Below are 20,764 nucleotides of genomic sequence, written 5' to 3'. Positions count from 1 at the left end.
GATCAGGATCCCTCCCTCTGAGTGCAGTACCTATGTGAGCATTTGGCAGGGAAGAAAGTGAGCTGCACGTCTCTTGGGTGAACGAAATCAAATAATACTAAGCAGACTGCAAGTTATTTCCCTAAGGAGTAGTCTTACTTTTTAGTCTAGAAGGTATTTGCACAGGTACCTTGTGGCATGTGAATACTTATCACTAAAAGTTTCCAATTCATTAATACCTTACAGATTACATAAACCACACTCTTCAGTATGACTTGACTAATTATCTCTAAAAAGTAGCAATTACTTACGTGTTGAATATTACCTCCTCAATTACAAAGTTCAGCCGGCCCTAGGTCTTTTTGAAAGGATGATAAATGTCTTGAACCGGCTTGAAAATAATAAGAGACATCAGAATCTAGATATGGAATGTTGCAATTGCCAGCATCGTCTTATTTTCTTTTCCAGGATATAGAAATGCTCTTAAGAAACACTTGTTTTTATAAGAAATCCAAATTTTGAGTAAGAAAGTGCAAGTACCATCTGTTGGAGCTTCAATGCAAAGACAATTTCTGTCACATTACACTAAGATACACTGTATTGTGCAAAATGCAGGAGGAAAAACAAAACAAAGGCTTCTTCCCAAATGCTATGTTACAGAGCAGAATGTTGCAGGCTGAAGGTAGCCTGTGAAACACTTATCCCTTAAAAACTTTTCTCCAGAAAAACTAATGCTATGAAGCATTAATCTTACCTTTCTCTTTTAGACATACTTCCCATGCACGGAAAATTCTACAGAATTAAACAGAAAATCTGTCTAAATGGGAAGTGAGGAGTATGGATCAGAGCCTAAAGCAAATGAAACAATCTCAACAGAGAATTGGTAAACTCATTAGTAGCTAACAATGCAGTAGCACTTCAGCTGAAGAGTGGATTAGAATGAAGGAACTGACTTACTGGATATGGAGGTATAAAGGGCAAAAGACCTGAGGCTAGTCATTTCTTTCTGTCTGGTTTCCTCTACGCTGCTGTGAAAGATGTGTTCCCAAGCATAGAGTTTAAGGAGCTTAATGCCTCGAAGCATCTCATTTGTCTTCTTCAGCCTCTCATTGGAGTACTCCTGCAACATTTACATGCACATTTACTTAAAGAGTATAATTAAAGCACCTGTCCCCTAAACATAAGGACACACAAAAGTTGTATGCAGCCCCTTGTCATCAGCTAGGTATACTCTCCTAGTTCTGTCCATTCAGATGTTTTGTTGTTTTTCATGAAGGTGAGCTTTGCTACAGCCCAAGTGAAAAGGCCATCGGTTTGCACTCCTAAATCATATACCTTGTACAGTTGTACTCCCGGGTAAAGCGTAACTGGAAGTTTTGCTTGCTTCCAGTTTTCAGGCTAGCTCAAGGATCTTTGTACAGCAGTATGATGCGCAGCAGAGACATTTCTAGCACAGAATGAGCTCCCCCCATCTGCAGGAATTTCTAGGTGATGCTGACTGTCTGCTTGGATGCTACAGGGATGAATGCTGCCTACGTTTCCAGAAGGGTGCATACTGCTGATCTGAAGGCATTACTTTTCACACAGGAAAGTGCACAAATAACTCTCATTACCACCCGTGATTTGTGGCAGAAGAGATTTCAGCAAGCTGCCTCGCTCCATTAGAGGTTCCTATGGCTTCCTTGGCAGTGCAACAGTTGCTGAAAGTGGGGATAAGGTTCAGAGCAGCTGGGCACGGTAACTCCAATGAACCAAGGTAACTTCCTCAGAAGTGATGCAGGTGATTCAAATTATAGACAAGCCAAGTAAAGGGCCAGGGAACAGCTTGTGACTGAGTAGACCTCTAAGCTCCCCAGCTGAGGAGCATGTCTGGGAGTTACGACTGTCCACAGCTTATTGAAATAAATCACTTTGATATATATCTACATTTATGATGCATCTGGGGTCGGAGTTTGGATACAGCATTCCTACTTCCTTTCCCCTTGGACAGCTTGCCCTGCACAATTCATTTATTTGTGCACCATCTGACTGCACAAAGCCATTTGCAATTCAGAAAGATCTTACATTTTTTTCGCTCTTAGGGAAAAACTTGTTGAAAAATACAAACCCCCAAAACTGCATCTTTACTGCTTAGGCTTATCATGTTTTCACATTCTTGAACATTATCAAGGTTTGAGAATCAGTTCTTGGTCAATGTCCATGGTTAGCTTTGTAATTCTAACCACAGACCAATGCATAATTACCAGAAGTGATATTTATATCATGTACGAGTTTGCAGACACTTACCAATGTGCTTCTCTGGGCCTGTGAGAGTTTTGTTGCTACGAAGTACTGAACAGGTGCAAGGACTATGATTACCGCTGCTCCAATTAAGGCACTGATTCCAAGAAGGTAGTAGAGCAGAAGAACTCCTACAATTATCTGTTAGGAGAAAAGAAAGTGAGGGGAAGGCTTGGGATAACTTAACTTTGTGTATTCACCACAAAGCCCAGTCACAGGGTAACTGGACAGCGTGGTAGCAGTGCAGGTAACCCTTCCCCCAGACATCATATGTGCTGCATTGCTGGCACCGTGGGGTTTGGTCAGTCAGGATATTCTGCCCAAGGACCAAGCACACCCACCAAGTGTCCCCCCCCGAGCTTGTGGATTCCATGTGTTTCCATTTCATGGACTCCCCATTACGAACAGTAGAAGGTTGTGCAGATTTGCAGATCTTCGATAATGTAACTCTCACAGCTATTTTAAATAACTTTATTTAAAAATAAATACATTCATTAAAAATGTTTAAATAAAATGGAAATGTTATTTAAAAATACTTCTTAGTAACACATTGAGATACTCCCATTACAGTCACTATTAAATATTTTTTCCCCATTGGCCAGATGACATCGCATGCATTTTCTTTGACTTATAATTTTTTGTTCTTCTTTGACATTTAAGCATTTTTACACCGGAGGAGAAATTACATCTCCCAGTTCGATCAGAACTCACTAGTCTACAACACATGGGACTTCCACAAAGAAGAAGTGCTTCTTTGTTTACTATAGAAATTAATATATTATTAAAAACACAGCATTATTGCTGACCAGTACATAAAAACAGGAACATCATAAATCATATCACTGAGAACCTTCACTTCAAATAAACTCTAACATAAACTTGCAAGGAACTGTTTTAAGGAGGCACAGTACCAAACTGGCACTGACGGTTAAAAAGAAGCTAGAGAAACAGTTTAAGAAAAAAAGGTTTGTCTTTGGATAAATATGAATCTAGACAGAAAGCCACAGTCTGGATGGAAAGGGATGGTGGAAGCAGCTGAATAAATGCAAACAAAGTACACAAGCTACCAGCGTTCATTCCCACTGTTCTAATGACTGACTCCTGAACAATCTGGAGCACTGACACTCTATGTACTTATCAGCATAAGCTGATAAATCAATCAGAAGACAGTGATAGAAAGTTAATTTCATACATAATTTATTTTAATTTAAAAAAACCCTGGAAATTCCCTTAAAGCATTATCTGCTACTCTTGCTATATTTGCATATTCTCATAACCCTCACAGAAACATTATCTTCCATCATTTCAAAGCTCAGTAGTCATACACCTAATCCATTCCCACACATTTACAGGAATTGATTACTTCCATAACGAAAGAGAGTCCTTAGTTTCCACATTTTCATCTTGAGATTTGTATGAATTTAAGGCACACAGAGAGAAAACACAGATTTTTTTTTTTTCTTAATCCTTTGATGCTCTGCAGATGAACTAAACTAAAACATGACTCTTAAAATGAGTCGCAGTATTTGCTTAGGAAACTTGCAGTAACAGGAAAGTCAAGTCCTGTTGTATATACACCACCAATCTAGTAAGAGCAAAGGTTAAATTATAAATAAAAAAAAAAAATATCTTTTAGTGACCAGTAAGTGAGCAATCTGCTTCCATCTGAAGTCATGAAATCCCCAAGTGTACCAAGCCAAAGGAAATATTCAAAACATGCGTGTCTCTGTCAGCCAACCCTGGCAGAGCTCCCCTCCAAAACATGAAATGCTCTTGGTCTGTACAGATCAAGGTAGTCATTCCCAACTGCTTCTTCATGGGCAGACATTCTAGGCACTCAAAACACAGGGAAGCACTGAGCAGTTAAGGGATGTTCAAAAATACAAGGTCCATGTGGAACACTGACTCCCTGCTTTACTGGTTTCCCCCGCTACTCCTTGATTGTCAAGGACATTATGGGACCAGGTGGTCCCAGTAGCAGGGCCCCAGCTTCTCACATAGACAAGGGGAAAGCTGTTCTAGCTACTGGATCCTGAGGGAGCTGCTAGCCAACGCCTGCTTCTCCCCTGCCCCCATCTTGGCTATTGAAAGGGTCAGTCATTGCAATAAAAATTCTGTTTTCACAATAGATTAAAAATAATCCCATTTTCATCTTCTTTATATTGTGATAATATGGGCAAACTTTTAAAATATATACATCATATATGGGACAAAAAATATATTCTGAGTGTAAGTATGTGAATGCTTGTGTCTGGAAAGTGCTGAAAACAGTAAGCATTATTGCAAGTAATTATATATTTATCATACCACTACACAGTTAAGATTAAACAGTATGCAGATAATACGTGAACTGATGGAAGACAGTATCTGGCACACAGGAAAGCTCTCATCAATATTTCTGAGAAGGTAATGACCATATTAAAAACAAAAACAAACTGTGTAATGAAACGCTTTGCTTCCCTTTCATCAAAATCCCAGAGCTCTTACCTGCTAGAGGTATATATCATGAGCAACAAACTCAACAATAGCTCTACTTATTTTGTCTTGATCATTTATTGAAGATAGCAAATACTTTCAGCCAGAAACTGCTTTCTGGACAGTTTTGAAAGAGACAAATGTCCTTTCATTACAACTGTAAGCTATCCCTGCCAATGAACCAGAGAAATGAGAACTCGGGATTTTTTAATAATCACAATGAAACCGAACAAGGGTGTTTATAAAATGGAGGTGGGGTGAGAAGCCTTTATGGGGCTTCATTTTGCTCCCAAGGTTTGAGCCAAACCTACTGAGGGCATCTTTCTGCTGATAGGCATCCCCACGCCTCTTGTCATGGATTTCAATGGCCTTCAAACAGTAACTTAAAGCAATGATAAAGCTCCTAAGTCAGAGCAAAGATGGGGCTTGAATTATGGTGACTGTATAGAAAACCTAACCCGTTATGAATGGCTATTACAAAATCCACAGCAGATGCTGAAATGCTGATTGTTAGGTTAAGAGCTACAAAACTATTAAAAGCCTGTTAATAATAATAATGAAACTTCTGCAACTTTTTATTAGCCATCTCTCGAGCATTCGGTAATTGCCTTCGCTGCCTCATACAATACAGTATCGAATGAATGTTGCAGAAATAACATTTTTCGAAGAAACCTTTGTGACCAATGTGAGTCATTGATTTGTGCCTTGCAATGCGTGCACCATCCACAAAACCAGAGCGTGCTTTGACACTGATTGTCCTCGTCTGCTAAGGAGCATCGCAGGGTGAATTTTAATGCAAATATAATCATATTTTCAGAAGACTGTCAGGAAATCTTTATGAGTCTGTGACTTCTGGTGCATTAGAGCAAAATGTTGTTACGGAATATAGAATGAACTTGGCTTCATTCTCTGTTGCACTACAGTGCTCTCTACACTGAGCTGCCAGAGTGGTCTTAGAAAAAGTGTACTTGAAATTGGTACCTCTTACATAGTCTGTTTTACTATCAGATTTACAGGGGATAGCTGGACCCTAAATGTTATCATTAAAGGGGTGGACTCTTCTTAATGTCTCATAGCTCTTTCAGCAATATCATTTCAGCAGTATATAATCACTGACATCTTACTGCAGGGTAGTTCCAGTAAATGGACAAAAAAAATACCCTGATATCCAAATTATTACTAACAAATTGTCAGCCTGTATACACATTTAATGTGATACTTCAAATAGTTTTCTTTTCATTATAGTTGTCTACTCTTCTGCAATTAGAAATCAATATTAGGACAAGTTCCTTGATTTTTTTTTTTCCCCTCTCACTTTAAAATAATCTGGTTCCCATTTTTCCGCCCATAATTTCAGGGAAACCATCCCGATGCTAAAAAATAAGTCAAGTTTCTTTCTAAATGCTGATAATTGCTATATCCATCACCCTATTTTACTTCTAGAAAGTAAAATATTTATAACTGACATATTACCCTCTCCAGAGTAGATCAGAAAAACCAGTCTATACCCCAATGCAGTTACTCCTGCACAAGAGACAGATGCATTTATACTGCAAGAATGCAGCCACACAGGACCTGTATAAATATGACTACAATCACTTTAAATCTCAATATTTTAACAAATGTAGTTATATACAGCTCACACATGTAGAATAAATGCAAACCCCAGGCATGAAAGCATGGCTGAAAGAAGTCGGTTAGTAAGCTTCTGACTATTTACACCGTAATGTGCTCACTGTCCTGATTTGAGGCTTTACCCAACTCTTACTGGAGTTAGAGAGAGTTTTACCCGAGATTCAGACAGATTTCATCTTCCTCCACATCCTACTGCAGTCTCGGAAGCAATCTACCCCTCACTGCCACAGAGATACCAGCAGACAGATGGGAACATACCAGGTTTCAAACACATGGCGCAGAACTGTGAAGACTCCCAGAGCGTTTCTAGAGGACACTAATTGGTTTTCCAGAGAACAAACAGTCCCCAAAGAACGTGACTACACAAGAGCACACAAAATGCATTCAGGAACTCACTGTCACTGACAATGAAGAAGGACCTGCATTTCCCCTCCCCATATTTTCCTCAGTGAGGAAAAAACCAAATTCAGGCAAACTAGTTAAACCAGGGTTTTCTTCCAGGTTAGGAAATTAATCTGGCTTACCATGCCATCAGATGATTTTAAGACCATCACAAAGGAGGACTTGCTCATCAGATCTGTAGCAGCTTGACCAAAACCTCCTGTTTCTGACAGGAACAACTATAAAATCCACTCAACTCTAATATGTATCTTTATCATCATAAAAGAATCCAGGTCTCCTGATGGCCAGCAGCCTAGGGCCTTACTCTTTGAAGGACACTAATATGATGTATATAATCCCCTGAGTGGCTGGCTTTTCTTCCCCATCCCCAACTTTTCAATGTAACGTTCTTACATGCTCAACATCTTACAGAAGAAAATCACTAGTACCAGATGTTGATGGACACAGGAACTCCTAAAGCCATGTTAGAAGCTGACTGGAAATACAATCTGCCAGTTGCACTCCACACACAGTCTCATAAAAACTATTTCATGTTGCTTGCAAGAGCAGGCAACCCAAAACACAGAGCTGCTGGTAGATTAGTTGCAGCTTTCCGACTTCCACACCAGCCAAATCAGCCTCTGTGTACTGCTGGAACCAGCCCACTTTTGTGACATGAACACAATGGAGTTTTCATCATGTTTTTGAAACTAAATTATACTTTTAGAAAATACTGAGTGAATTTAAACTCTGCTGCCTCTTTTGTCTGTATTTACTTTTAGCACTGAAGCACTCTCAACAAAAACCCACCGAACAGCTGGAAGAAAGCAGGAAGAATTGCAGGGCACTGGATTAATATCAGACGAAACTATGTGCTTTACTGTCAGGTTTCTCAGGAAATTCCTAAATGGAACTGCAGGAAGTTTCTGCAGTTTTATTGAAGTACTGGCTCTTCCAAACTAAGTAATTTGCACTTTTCCACTGTTCCAGTAAGCATGAACTTTGCAAAGTGATCCAAGGTTGTACTGAGATTGCTCTGACCTTCTACTGGTCTGTGTCTGCTCTACTGTCTGACTAGCATAAATATAAATTAATCACATGGCTATCTAGTGAGAGTCACCACTTCACAGAGTCAGAGGAATACCACCTCACTGAAAAAAGACTAGTTTTGATCAGACTAGGTTTTCAGTAGCTCTGCAAGCTTGTGTGACACAATGCACAATCCACAGAGCTGGAACAATAAAGGAGGAAAAAATACCATGTTTCCATGTTGGACATCACAGACGAACTCCTGTTTCAGGAAGGGAACACACTTAAGACTAATTTAAATAAATCACGACAGCACCCTCTGAGATGGGACTCTGCTTTCCTCATTGTATAGACTCGATAAGCCCCAGTTGTATTTAACTGGGCGCTACACAAGGCTACCGGACACGGAACCAGGAGTCACCAGGTGATGAAGTGTGACCCAGAACAGTGATCTGCTTCGTGTCACGCGTGTGGAAAAGGAGATGGAAGGGATGAGAGTGGTATTTAGAGACAGGAAACCAAACACACCAGAGAGGATAAAAGTAGCAAAATCATTTCATATAACAAATAAATATGTGGATTTTCATACACGAGAATTTGTCAACCATGAGGCAGCAGTAGTTTTAATGCATGGCCAAAGGATCATCTGTAAGTGATCATAATTTTGAATACACTCCTACTTCTCTTGCTTCTGCTGTGATTTTGAAGACAAATTATTGCAATAGATTCCAGTTATTTCCCCTGATGGAATAAATGAATGCACTGGAATAACACAACCTGCTGCACCCTATAAATTATTTTTACCAATGCAAAGCATGTTTGGGAGCAGTCAAGATCCTAATACAATCCCAAATACCTGGAGTCCTGTCGCAGATGTGAAATATGTTACATACATTTCTAGACATTAATAGTTTGAAATCTTATTTCAGGTTATTCTTGAACTTCTTTAATTTCTCTACTTTCATAAAATTCATGAGCAATCCATCACTACAGGCTGACACACATTAATAACAAAAGCACGTTCAATCTCCATACCTGTACCGGCATAGCCCAAAGGTTAGGGCAGAGGAAGAAGAACCACATCAGCTGATTTGTGTCTATGGCAACCAGGTTACAGATCTGGCCTGCAGTCATCTCCCCCATAGACATGTTAGAAGTTGAAAGCTGCATAATTTTATTGTATATTTTTGTCTGGAAGAGAGATCAAAAGGTGTTAGCATATAGAAATAAAACAAGATTACTAGCTCCATCTAAAACACAGGCGCAGCCCAGCATGCTGAGGAAAACCAACATTCCCAGTGACTTGAATGAAGAGCTTAAAGTTTGTCCTTTTTCTGTTATGATAAAAAATTTTAAGCTACTGTCTTACTGTTCACCCACAAAAAGCACAGTGCAATTAGGTAAAGTTTGTCTAGGTACTCCCTTTTTGCAGCGCTGTGGATGGATCAGTAAGAGAATGAAACCTTTCCTGCCCAAAGTGCCCAGGAACCACATTAGCAACTATGATTTATACCTCCAGCTTCTCCATGGAGTGCCCTTCCTGTAATTAGTGCTAATAAAATATTATTACATTCAATATATAATAGTCAATATACTGTAACCCTTGTTATTTTTCTCTGGCAATTGATTCAGGTCCCATTCGATCTTAGATGCATGTTCCTGGCTGAGAATGTTGCTCCACTGTGGCTGGAGAGCTCACTGCCTTTACAAAGTGAAATTCACAGACAACTAATGCAGCAGCTCCGATTCTGCACTGAATTAAGCAGTTGCCTCAGTGCAGAACAGGCACCACGTATAAAAATAACACAATAATGAAAGTGTACTTTTACCAGCTAGTTTGGTAAAAGGCCATGCAGGGATGCTTTGCAGCCATCAGACTTAGCTGACAGGAGGCACCTTGATCCAATAAGTGCCTTCAGATCAAGTGCCAACTGTCCATCATGAAGCAGAAAGTTATGCAGGGCACGTTGAACAGGTGTAGGTTTACTCAGGGGAAGAAAAGTGATAAAAGGTTTAAAGATAATTTAAAAATTACAGGGAAAAATGTATTAGAAATACTGTCAGGGAGACTGCCATTAACACTAATTCTGCTGCTTAGAGCGATGGCTAGAAATTTTCCAGTTTGAATGACCTGACTGCTGGTGTTATCTGAGCCTCCGTGTAATATCCAGTGCAGAGAACACAAAGCTTTTTTTAAACAAAATTAACACAGCACTATTTTCCAACAGTACCCCTTCTACATGTGCTGCGGTCCTGGTATTTTTCAGTTAGTTGCAGCTCTTCTGCTTGATACAAGACATGCAATTTCTTAATATATATTTTGGGTCAAATTTTTATTTCTTTAGCAATTTTCTACTTCAATCTAATAAGGGAAAACCAATGGACTGAACCCAGAAGTCTGGCATCTGACAAGTGCTTCCAAGTGTAAGATCAAAACAGGATTAAACAATTAGGCTGCTATTGAAAGCATCCATCCATCACAGCCTCGCACAGGATCTATGGAGTTCAGCAGATAAATAGTGTAACTTCTAAGGCTGCCTTTCAAGCTGTCAAGGGGTAGGTTTCAGCCAGTGCACTTGGCAAATCACATTGTAACCTTACACCCATTTCTCTCATTTCCCAGCACAGATCTCTGTATACTACATAGAGCTCTGATCTGCTGTTCACAGTTGTACAGTGACTCTGGACTCCATTTCATCAATCTTACGTTCTGTAATGACAGACTCCGCAATGCCTGGCAGGTTTTGTGGCATGACCGATGGAACAAGACACTACTCCATGCATTGGGAATACAACCCATCCTTTTGTCTGTAGTATATTTACAAGACGTTTTAAGACTGTATTACTGGCATGGGATGTTACAAAAACATGCCTTTAGGATGGAAGAGGTAGTTCACAAGCTAAATTCTTTCAAAAGCTACATTCAGTTCCACTGTCAGCAAATTTATGCTCAAAGGTAAGAAAAAATACAGCATTAGATATTACAAATAAATGTTTCTACAAAATCATCAAGATGCAGAGGAAAGAGGATGCAGGTCTAAGCTAACACAACCTGTAATGGCAACGGTTACTTTCAATACATTTCAGAGAGAAGCATTTCGGAATTTAACCACTATAATTATAATTTGTATTTACAAATACACATATGATTGTATTAAAATGGGTTAATTAGTAATATATTGGCTACCTGTATTGCGCCTCTCAAGTTGATTCCCGTTTCAATAGCAACATAGTATGATGCTTGGAGAAACGTCCTTTGCAACAGAAGGGCAAAAAATAAGAGTACAGCCAAAACATAAGCATTGGACAGGAACTCTTGAGATGAAATAAAGAAGACACCAAGAATTTTAGTCTATAAAAAAAAAAGAGAAAGTTAGAAATCAGGTGCAATGGTAATTTAATTACCAGCTTTGCATAATTAATAAGCAGGCATAACCACAGTTTATTACTTTGAAAATATTCCCAACCTTACGTGAAACCTCACAGTTCATAAATTCAAGGAAACAGTCATATAATGTGCCAACTCAGTAAGCTTTATTTAAATGCAGAATGACATTTATAGGACTTCTGATATCCTTCCAAAACTCTAGGACACTTTGAGTAACTCCATATAGCCATTCTCTAGAAGATGTGCAGCGCCCATTGTCAGAAAGGACTAGTTAATGTCCTTTCAGAGAAATCAGTCTCCTTTTAGCACCTCAGGTTACTGAACACTAACGTGACCTTCAGAACGTGCCAAAAACACACCCTTCCAACTCCTGGAACTATGCACGTTATTTTGGTTTGCAGCACCTGGTTCAGCATTGTTATTTTTGGTCATTACCTCCTAGGAAGCTCATGAGATCGCGTTTTGAAGCATGTCCATAGCTTACTGGGAAAGCAGCACATTTCTTCCAGATTGTATTTACCAAGCAGACACCTTTGGTGCCACAACTGGTTGAGAGGCTGGCTCACCTTGGGAAGCCTTCTGGAACTAAAATGTCTCTGCCTTCCCTTCCTCTTTTCAAATCAAACTAAACTGGCTTTGACCCTTACAAGACATAACTATGGTTGTAAAATTATTCTTGCTCTAACTCTGAAGAATAAGAAGGAAGACTCAAGGCTCTACATTTAGCCTGGAAGCTTTAGAAAATGTACCACAGGTCTGGAAAAATACAAGTACAGGCAAGTCTTCTCCCATACTACCTGTGAGGCCTTGATAGTGGAAAAGCAAAGAGAAATTCACAAATTGGCCAAGTCCATGGCCAACCAGATGCATCCAATTTATCCATCTCTTTAACATTCATGCTCATAAATATAAAGCATTAGGCACATGTACAGTGGAAAAACTGCTCCTGGTGTACAAGCTTAAGAGCCACCTATTGTTTCCTGGGCAGTGTGTATACATACTGAAATACAAAATAGAATGAGAAACAGTACAGAGCTTCAACACTTGCTGTTTTGGAGGAAGAGAAAAAAAAGAAAGCACATTTGGGGAAAACCAAAATCATTTACATTTGTGATGTTTTCCCCTCAGACGTATCTTGTTAACTTGCAACAGTAAGAATCTTTCCTTTGAGTTACCCTTTTGCAAGTCAGCTATTATTTTAGCAGTTTTTCACTGGGATTTTTTTTTTTTTTTATTTCAATACCAGGTCATCTAGGTAAAAGTGGCATCTCTGTAACATTAAAAACTAAAAAAAGCTTCTTATGAAGGCAAAGCTAGAACATGCAAGTCTGCGACACTGTGAGATCACGATTGTCAAAGATACTAACATGACAGCAAAGAGAAAGGCTGGAGCATTAGCACAAGAAGGTTACAGATTGTGCCGTATGATATCAAAGGCAGTAACAGAAGCAGCACAATTTCAGTGCTGTACTACATACCCTTCTTGCTACTACTGCTAATTACTGCAGCTAATACCACTTTTTACTGTATGTAAAAGAATACCTTTTTTTACACAACCATGGTTTTACAAATCATGGTTTTCTAGCAAGGAGACTTTGGTGCAGTGTTGATTCACATCACAACATTATATAATAGATAAACAAGGAGGAAAACTGGCATGAATATTCTCGTTATTTCTTCTAGTATAGAATCACAGAATGGTTTGGGTTGGAAGGGACCTTAAAGATCATCTAGTCACTTGAGAGAAAAGGAGGATGTAAAGCTATACACATAAATATCACACACACACTTGGTGAAAGCACCAGGGTATTTGCCAAGTCTCAGATGCATTATCGGGCCATTATGGTTTGCAAAGTCCCTGAGCATCAATGTGTTTAAACTACAGTAGTTGTCCAAGGACACCTGTCAGCCTGCAGGAAACACAAGGAAATAACTGAACATCTACTGAACCTTTTGCGCATACCTTGTTTGAGAAGTTGTTGGAACTAATTAGATGTTTTATTTTCAGAAATGGCTTTGGGGACATTTAGTGTCCCACCTTCCTGACAACTTCAGGATAACACCACTTTTAAAAAGCACCAGTAGGCTCTAACCAGTAAAAGCTTGAGCAAAGGTGCCACTACTTAAACACTTACAGACCCTAGAATCACACAGTCTTAAATATCAACACTGGGCCTTTTGCTACACTGGGGCCTATGACTTCTAGAGCTTTTTAAATAATGAGTCTGCAGGTTTGGTGTATCGTTTGAATGTGTTATGTCAGCAGATATTCCTAATCCTGGAACTGCTAATCCTAACACTGGAATGTGGAAGATACTACCAGCAAAATGTAAAGGTTACCATTCTGTCAGTCCCTTCTTCGGTGTGAAACTATCAACACTCAGAGAAATTCATGGCATAAGAATGTTCTGGGTGGCCATGAATATTGATACTGGAGTTATAAATAAACATGAAGAGCGTGACAGAATTTAAGACACTGTCGTGCTCTGACTAACTGCGGCACTAACTAAAACAGTTAATATTGCCGTGACACCCCCGAGGTCTCAGAGTTCCAGCTCCATAGTAGTTTATATCTGTCATAAAGAGTCTGAATAACAGAGCAAATAATTATTTCTCAGGATTTATCTCTTTGCCTTCAGTTCATCACATTTCCTTCTATTTAAAATGAAAAATTTCACTCTACGGGATGGGTAAAAGCCACTCTCTGCTGTACTCACAGCTTACTTTGCCTGTCTGATTCTGTCCCACTGTACTGCAATTCTGTCCAATGACCTGAAACTCAGCTGCACATCAGACAAAAATAATGTTTCCTCCCAACTTACCTTTGCCTTCGTAAGACAGTGTTTTAGAAGGCTTGTTTCTCACACTTAATTGTTTGCTCCCGAGAGTTACATAAGGCAAGGTTCTCCTTCTTCAGCTCATTACAAGTAAGGATATAACATTCCTAGCAGTAGAGCTGGTATGTTTTTTTCCAAAGTAGCCCCAGTTGGCTAGGTACGTGCATAAACGTGGGAGTTCTCCTGACTACCCCAGTCTGTTCACAGCTGGTTTGAACAGAAAGCCTTCATACATTTTAGAAAGATATTTTACCTAATTCAGCAAAAGCAATTTTCAAATGTAAAGATAATTAGCCTCTTAACAGAAAAATAAAGTGTATAAACCAAGTCAAAACAGAAGGCAAAGCCTCTTGGAGACCTTTTAGCAAAGGTAAAATACACCCTTAGGTGTCACTCATGGACTGTCACCATCAGCAGTGAATGTTGCTGTTAGGTGATTCCCAAATGACGTAAATGACAACAACGACAAGGCTGCTGCTTAGGTAGACACAGTGAGGACGTCAAGGCTGGATGAGGCACAGTTTAGGGTCTGTCTGGACCACACCCGAGTTTTTCTCACAGAAAAGCACTAGCTGACATTTTAATAGGAACATTGAATAGGATAATCCATAAATTATGATTTGGTATAATTTCATCTGAAACAGTGTTCCAGATAAATTATCGAGAAGCAGAGCTCAAAAGCTTCCACAGTACTTTGCTGGAACATAGCCCTGTAGTCTTAATTTCTTCATTTCCTGCTTTAACTGGTTTCCATTCAATCTACTTGCTATATTAAAGTTTCCAAATATTAGGATAAGGATAGCAAAACGGATAAACAATTACTTTTAGCCTGAGGCTTTTGTTAAATTTTCTGCAATGCATCTGATGTATTTCAATATTTACAGTGGACCTAAGCCAAAGTGTACTTGAGTGAATGGGGATATTTCCATTAGTGTCAACAGACTTTGGAAACAGTCTTACATCAAACAATAAGCGAGCTGCAGAAATAAACTGATCTTTCTCAGACATCCAGCCTGAGTGACCTCACCTTATAATGAGAAGATGCTTCCCGAGTCTTTTTTTTTTTCTTTTTCAGTTAATCAAGAAGAATGTCTGTTTCTTCTTGGGGAACATTCATTTAAGCTGCATTCTTTAAAAATATGTCCCTGTTGATCTTTCAAAACCAACCTCCCCAAAGACACCAGTGGAAATTCTTTGTCACAGCTGAATTACTTGGCATTTTATTGTGATGTCAAAAGCCTGCTTTAATCCTCGTAGACATCACTCATTTTTGGAAATGAAAAACCAGGCCTATTAAAACCACCCTTTTTCCTTCCCAAAAAGCACTCAGTCACATACTCGATTCAATTTCTACTCAAGACTGTATCTAAAATCCTTATGGTACTACTGGGATTCTGGATATGCTGCACCATTGCCTTGAATGAGGTTATTTTCCAGAATTGAAGACTAAAGAGATCCGTGGTAACATACTTTGCCCTCATCAAGCTATAAATGTGGATAATAGGCAGTACATACATATTTGTTATTTCCAGCATTCACAAATCCATTCTTTACTGAGGCCAAATAATACAATACAAAGTCAGAGCATTCCTTTTTCAGCTCCTGCATTTTTATGACTTTTTAACAGTACCTGTGGGCGGATGGTGTTATTTCCTTTTCCAACGTTGTGAACAATCCCAGAGATGCAGAGCGGACCAGCAAATCCAAGCAAGTCAGCCAGAATACGGAATGTGCTACTGAGAAGTAAGGGTCTTCCAAAAGCACAGCAGAGAGCACGCCATATTGATCGGGATCCTTGTGGAGATGATGACCTCTTCTGTTCAGAAAAAAAAATTAGTAAGGTTTATGTTATGTATTACCCCAGGTCTGATAAATTATTAGTATTTTTATTCCTGATTTAATTCATTGAAAACCAGTTGCAATTTTTGAGCTAGAAAAGGACAGGAACTACAGTTATTATTTCATTTGGTTTTATAGAGTCAGAAGAAAGCATTAATTTGTACTCTCCTCCACTTCACTGAAAGAACCATTATTTTTTTCTTACCCTTAATAAAGATCAAATAAGTGTAGTGTTTGTGGCTTACTGGGGGAGAAAGAAAAACAAAAAAAAAGAGGGAGGGAACTGACAGGTTTTGTGTTCCTGAGAATATCACAGAGACTGGAAACCTACACTCCTTTTAGAGAGGATGCAAGAGACTTCTCTTAAAATCCTGAATACACTCAGCTCCCACCAGAGAGTTGGGCAGAATCCGAGCTGAGGTAGTTTCAGCCCTGAATTCTCCTACAGATGAACTGTAACTGAAATAACATGGGAAAAACAGTCCTGCAAGGCCTCAGTAATACTGACTCCGTAACTGAATGATTCCAGGGTCTTGTTAGGAAGAATGATAATGGTGTTCAGTGAATACAGTCCATAATTACTTTCCACACCAAAACAGAGGCCAAATGGATTTTACACACATTTAACCAGTAATGTGTTCGACATGCTTGTTTAGGTAGAGAAATTTCATTATTTGTATGAGATACAACTGAGTACATGACTTCTTTGTACGTGGAAAGCTACACTACTGGGTACTTCATTGGCATCACGTCTGTTGTACAATGTTTTATCATGCTCATAGCATAAAAAATAATGAAAAATGTAAGCACCGAGTAAACAGATGGACAATTCCATGCTTTGCATACCTTCTGTGCTTCAAAAGCCTCATTAAGGCGAATGTAATTGGTTAGGGCTCTCATGGCAATGGGAAGCTTGCCTATGGTTTTCAAGTCTATTGGTTTTTTGTGGGCGGTCTTGATGAATGTATTCATCCACCAGTACGTTCCTTTGGACAACAGATTCACAAATGGCTGTAGGAATCGAACGCCAAGGTCCTGGAGATCCTCAGGAGGCTTAACTTCTTTAGGAGTTTTGAAGAAAACATACCTCTGAAATTCAGAAAAATACCAAAAGAATCACACCAGACACATAGAAAATGAAAGTCCACACAGAACATATAAGAGATAAAGGACATAGCAGATAATCAATAAATCCGTCTTGGTTTCTCAAAACTTCTCAAGGAATTTAGGCATTCAAACTCAACCAATAGAGCAATCCAGTTTCCTCCGGCACTGGGAGAAATCAGAGGCAGCCAGCCTAGAAATAAATCACCCTAAACATTCACTACCATTTTGTTTATGGGATGCAAATTTGCACACTTGTAGGAAAAAAACGAAAACATTTCAAATAGTACAGCCCCAGCCTATCGCTCCAAGTTCCAGAGAACTGGACACAGTAGCTCAGGCACAGCTCTGAGGCTGTCACAGGGATTCATCCTCCATACCAGACTGCCTCACATTTAGTTAGCTCAGAACACGGAACCACCTGTGCTGTCCTGAATGGGTCTGGGAAACCACTGAACTAGAGAGTGCACATGGCACCAGCAAAGGCTTTCATGGGTTCAAATGCTGAAAAAGCGAGGGCAGACTGCTGATCATTTCCTGTTGTGAAGACAAAACTTTTTCAGACATCGCTCATTTTGGCAAATGAAAAGCCAAGCCTCTTAAAAAGACACCTTTCCCTTCTGAAAGGTACTCCATCACATACTTCATTCAATCTCTACTTCTGACTGCATCTAAATCCTATTCATCTTAGTACGATTTCTGGATATGCTTCACTGCTATCTTTTCTCCAACCACAGCTGGAATAATAATTCACAGATCCTAGAAAAAATGGTGATGGGGCTGGGAAAGGGCATCTAGAGGATCAACAGGAATAGCAGAAGGGAGAAGGTATAGTTGCAATTCAAAGTCAAACAGGTCAATCTTCTGTCTTCTGGAAGAAGTCAGAGAAAGACAGGAGAAAAAAGGTGAGGTGAGACTTATATGATAGTAACTTACCCTCACCCTGATGACATTGATTTCTACAGCTAGTAGCATTCCATACAGAACGACCAGGAGTCCTGTGAGGCAAAATCGAAGCTGAGAAAATCCAACCCCATTATCACAGAACTTTACAAATTTGATGGTTTTAGTTATGAAAGCTAAAGTCCAGTAGAACAGCAATGCTGTAGGGGAAAAAAAACACCAACACATTAATCAGCTCCCCAGTTGCAAAAATATACAATAGCAGTATTAAATATTTATTCAGAAAGAATGCAACAATAATATATAAAATCAGAGAGTGGCCTTTCTCATGTCAAAACAGAAGCCTAATTCAGTTCCACAAACATTAAAATATTAAGATAATGTTAGTTCCAAATTCCTTTCCTATTAGATTTAGTGATATTTGGAAAGTTTCACAAAGAAGTCTGCTGAAGGAAATTTCCATCTGTTGTAAACACGCGTCTACATGATGGGTTCAAGGGAGGGAGTTGCTCCACAAGTGAAGGTGGCTGTGAATGTTCCTCTTCAAATTTGGTTAATGCCATAAGGGTGTTAAGAATTTGGCTTGAAGGAAAATTGATCTCATTCCTCCTGAAGATTTATACAGGAACAGATATTAAAGTATTTTCTCCAAACTGCTGCTGCTCTATTGTTCAACGTGAATTCCATACACACAATTTATAATGCAGACACACAGGCACATCGAGGAAGGATGTTCTGGCATCCACAGATCACAACTTTAGCTTTTTAGAGTTCTGGTGAACTTCTTGTCTAAAAGTGCTCATGCTACTGTCAGTTACAGATAAATAATCCCTGCAGTAAGCTCTAGTGGTTTGTAAATGTGCTCCAAGCCATTCAGGACACCCTAAGACAGCTCCTGTTGTGTGTTCTTAAGGAAATACCTCCTAGGGTTATGTTCTTTTACACAAATCTTTCAATGCTGCCGTATCTGCCATGGTACGATGGATATGTGCTCTAACTGCCAAGAAAAACGGGGATACGCTTTCTGAGTGTCCTGCTGCAACACCAGAAAGTCTTCAACCAAGACATCAGCAACTGTAAATCTAACCCACAAATATGGATAATCATCAGCAATTTGCACAAGTTTCCAGCTACCCCGGGGCACCCTAGAAGGCCCCGTGGGGATGTACGGTCGGGCTACCCTTTTCAAGCAAAACCAAATTCACCACAGAGAATCCATATGGGATTTGGGGCTGCCAATCCTGCTTTGATTTCAAAACTCACATTTAAATTAGGACAGTAAATGGAGCAGTACAGGAGTACTGGGCGTTAGGACGCTTGCCAAGAGAGTCTACCTTCCTCCAAAATTAATAGGCCAGCTTGTAAAAAGAAAGCACTAAGAGGTCAGGTATTTCAGCACTGTATTTTAGTGGTTGATGCAGTTGCAAAGAGGATTTAAGAGACATACTTACAGAAACACTCTTATAAAACTATAGCAGTCTTAGATGAGGCTTCCTACCATCCTCCCAATTTATACTGCAGACAGATCTAATCTCCCCATCCTGCCTCAGACTGTTTCCTACCTTGAAGACTCTATTCCTTCCTATTTCCGACACGTCTGGCTAAAATCTCACTTCATCCAAGAACACATTACACATTGTTCTACTCTACCACCTTTATCTGTTAATCCTCATGTTTTGTCTCATTTTCCTTACGACAGGCTGAGAACACATCCTTCTCAGAGTAAAGAGGACTTACACCAACATAGCACACTGAAAATCTGCACCAGCACAGGACGCCTAAAAAACCAGCCAAGCCAACTAGTATCTATGTAGAGCTCTTGGAAAAGGAGATAAGAACTAGCAGAGCCATTCTCCTATTTAGGATTTAAACAAGGGTCTATACGATCTTTTTAAAATTATTATTTTATTAGAACATTCATTTGTCTTTTAACTGAGAAGTATTAGTGTCAAACACAACATTCCCAGGTGACAGCTGACCTCTCACTATTGTAACTCTTAGAAGCATTTGAAGTTATTTAGCTTCTCATTTTTTGAATACAAGCATATATTATCTAATCTGGTGGACGTTCACAGGCCCCTCCAGATAAGGCTTCTTGGAAAACACAGTGATGGCTCTTTGTTTTCAGCTGTGTTTTTATCACCTGACTGGTGAGTGCATATTGGCTGAGAATTTCTAGAAATTACCACCAAGAACTTCCGCTGGCCTGAACCACCTAGTGCACCTGCTTCCTGGCCACACTAGGGGGTTGGTAGCTGAGCACAGGTATAATTTAACTATCTCACACTGGGCTAATTTGCATAAAGTTATAATCACCTAGTCCCATCTGTCAATACAGAACAGTTGCAATTAACATTGAAAGATGATGAACCTCACAGCTAGACAACAGTAAATTTCTGTAGTCAAGAGTAAAGGATGGAGACTTTCAGAAATGCTGTCTTAGGTCCTCTCGCAAACACACAATAATGAAAAGAAAAACAAAACCAAAAATAAAATCCAAAGAACCCCAGCTTGTAAAGACTTGGGATTAAAATTAAAATCACACTAAGTGGAAAATACTGTGGTAGTTTTATTTTTTATTCCCCCCCCCCTTTTTTTTGCTATTTTTTCCTATAGTTATAGAGTTAGCTATTAAGATTAGATTTTTCTAAAGGAGTCTCTTCCTTGGAAATTCTTGCAAAATTAAAATTCACAATTGTTAACTTTAGTATCAGTAACACTTACTTAAGCATTGGTATTCACTGGTCTAACTGTTTATTATTCAAATATTGTCCAAAGCTTATCCAGCATCAGCTATCTAAATACTGAACAGAATTATCATAAAGGAGAAATCTCTATAGAGAAGGGATTATGCAAAAATGGGTAATCAACTACCAGCTGTAAATTTGTGCTACCCTTCTAAGCGCTTTAACAG

General features: G+C 39.2%; 1 protein-coding gene across 1 annotated transcript in view; it reads right to left on the bottom strand.

Moving 5' to 3' along the window:
• Positions 1-20,764, bottom strand: part of ABCC8 (ATP-binding cassette, sub-family C (CFTR/MRP), member 8) — a gene marked incomplete at its 5' end in the record, with an annotated part of 72,939 nt that overhangs the window by 47,964 nt on the left and 4,211 nt on the right. Inside the window, 7 exons of the mRNA XM_010079066.1 lie at positions 937-1,099; positions 2,266-2,400; positions 8,815-8,970; positions 10,967-11,131; positions 15,635-15,820; positions 16,690-16,932; positions 17,884-18,050. Of these exons, the coding sequence (XP_010077368.1) occupies positions 937-1,099; positions 2,266-2,400; positions 8,815-8,970; positions 10,967-11,131; positions 15,635-15,820; positions 16,690-16,932; positions 17,884-18,050 (1,215 nt within the window). The remainder of the gene's footprint in view (positions 1-936; positions 1,100-2,265; positions 2,401-8,814; positions 8,971-10,966; positions 11,132-15,634; positions 15,821-16,689; positions 16,933-17,883; positions 18,051-20,764) is intronic.

This window comes from Pterocles gutturalis, unplaced genomic scaffold (genome assembly GCF_000699245.1).
Source record: "Pterocles gutturalis isolate BGI_N339 unplaced genomic scaffold, ASM69924v1 scaffold8081, whole genome shotgun sequence".
Classification (NCBI taxonomy): Eukaryota; Metazoa; Chordata; class Aves; order Pterocliformes; family Pteroclidae; genus Pterocles; species Pterocles gutturalis.
Note: the sequence above shows the minus strand (reverse complement) of the source record. Positions and strands in the feature narration are given on the sequence as shown.